General features: G+C 51.3%; 1 protein-coding gene across 3 annotated transcripts in view; it reads left to right on the top strand.

Moving 5' to 3' along the window:
* Positions 1-118: 118 nt before the first annotated feature.
* Positions 119-1,991, top strand: part of SQSTM1 (sequestosome 1) — a 4,234-nt gene continuing 2,361 nt past the window's right edge. For all 3 annotated transcript variants that reach the window (XM_009322657.1, XM_009322656.1, XM_009322655.1), the window contains exons 1-3: positions 119-252; positions 1,080-1,309; positions 1,430-1,586. In XM_009322657.1, coding sequence (XP_009320932.1) covers positions 204-252; positions 1,080-1,309; positions 1,430-1,586 — 436 coding nt within the window. In that variant the 5' untranslated portion in view covers positions 119-203. The remainder of the gene's footprint in view (positions 253-1,079; positions 1,310-1,429; positions 1,587-1,991) is intronic.

Here is a 1,991-nt window from a genome sequence, read left to right as displayed (position 1 = left end):
GGCAGAGCGGAGAGGGCTTTTTTTTGTGTGGGGGGGGGGGGGGGGGGGAAGGCCTCGGGCCACGGAGCTGCCCGGCGGCCGGGGTGTCCCTGCTGCCCCCCGGGCTCCCCGCCGTAGGCCGCCTCCCGTCCTAATCCTGCGCTTTACCCTTTCTAGATGAAGACGGTGACCTGATCGCTTTTTCCACCGACGAGGAGCTGGAGATGGCAATGCCTTACGTGCAGGACGGTGTCTTTCGTGTTTACATCAAAGGTAACGCCGCACAGCTCCAAAGGGCGGTAGCAGGTCTCCGGCTTTGCACTGTGCGCTCGTGGCCAGGCCTCCGAAAATGGGAGAAGCCCTGGCCCTTCCCCTTGTCCTCAAGGGCCTGGTGTAACCTGCAGCCTTCAGGGGTGAGGTTAAATAAAAGGCAGGGTAATATGTCAGAATATGAATCCTCCCTGCTGTGGTGGGGTAAACGGATGACAAGTTTCCTCCTAGCCCTGTCAGCTGGCCCAATGCGAGCCACTGTTGTCATGCTGTCTCCCTGGAAACGCTAGATTAGCACCGGTATCTTTAATATTAATATTCACAACAATGTGTTAGGAAGCCTTAATTCCAGCTTATTTTTCAGTGCATAGTTGCTCCCTGGTCCCTTCTGCAAAGCTTTATCTGCAGTCCATCTAATGAGTCACACAAGCCAGCGCTGTTGTCCCTGCTCTCATCTGTTATGCCTCCTGGCATTCCTTCCTAACTCCCTCTCCAGAAACATTTTGTTCTTGCAGCGCTTCGGAAGGTAGGATGAGAAGCTGAATGGGGTAGGTGCAGTACTAATCTAAAATAAACACACCAGGAGACCATTACGGATAAGGCATGCTCAGTTTGAGGAGCAGGTATCTTTGCGAAACCCCCTCACACTTGGTTTAAGTTCTTACATGCCCGCAGCTTGTGTTTGGCAGCCAGTGTAAAAATAAACTGACCTAGTAAGTCAATACTGCTCTGACAAGGGCTGTCTGTGCTTCCTTCTCCTCTGCCTGATTTCCAGCCTTTAAATAGTAACCTCGTTATTGATGCAAAGTTTCCTTTCCTTTCCTTAACAGAGAAGAAGGATTGCAGGCGGGAACATCGCTCGCAATGCAGCCAGGAGCCTCCCCGTGACATGGTGCACCCCAATGTGATCTGTGATGGCTGTGAAGGACCAGTGGTGGGTGCCAGGTTCAAGTGCACTGTCTGTCCAGACTATGACCTGTGCAGCACCTGTGAGGGTAAAGGCATCCACAAGGAGCACAACATGGTGATGTTTCAAAGTCCACTGCTAAATCCATTTGAGGTGAGCAAAATCTATGGAGGGGAACTAATGAATGGGCTGTTCCTCAAATATAAGTCATAAGTTTCAGTTACTCTGAATCTGGCTGTGTGAACAGAGTCACATGAACATTGCCCTTTACAGTGGCTTCCCCGAGGACGCTGGCTCCGGAAAATGCGGCATGGTGTTCCACCCTTCCCGTGGATGCACTGCTGGGGATACCCTGGCCCTGCAGCTCCATGCCAAAACGCCCAACAAGCCCAAGCCAGTGCTGCAGCCTCCAGTCCACCCACTGCAGAAGGTAAGAGGAGATGCTCTGGTAAACAAAGTGGTGGTGGAGCCAGAGCAGCTGAGGTTCTGCAGCACAGGGTGGCATCTGGGTGGAAAAATAGACATAGGAACTAATCTAGTTTGCTTGAAATATAATTAGCACCTTTCAGCAGAGAGTCGGATTATTTTAAGGCATGCTTGGGCCCATGCAATAGATGAGGATGCAGAGACTGTCTGGAACCAAACCAAGCCAAGCTGTTAGGTCAAGCATGTCCCTACTCTATTCCAGATCTGCCTTTCAGCATGGCTAATGAGCCTTAACAATGCTAATGCCACTGGTTTTCTGTTCCAGAGGTAGCTCAGAGTTAGTTTTTGTACTGCCTTTGTTGTGCAGTGTATGTGAGTGACAGGAAACGAGCACCAAGATCTCATGGGG

This window comes from Pygoscelis adeliae, unplaced genomic scaffold (assembly GCF_000699105.1).
Source record: "Pygoscelis adeliae isolate BGI_AS28 unplaced genomic scaffold, ASM69910v1 Scaffold34, whole genome shotgun sequence".
Taxonomy (NCBI): Eukaryota; Metazoa; Chordata; class Aves; order Sphenisciformes; family Spheniscidae; genus Pygoscelis; species Pygoscelis adeliae.
This window is presented reverse-complemented; position numbering and strand designations above follow the sequence as displayed.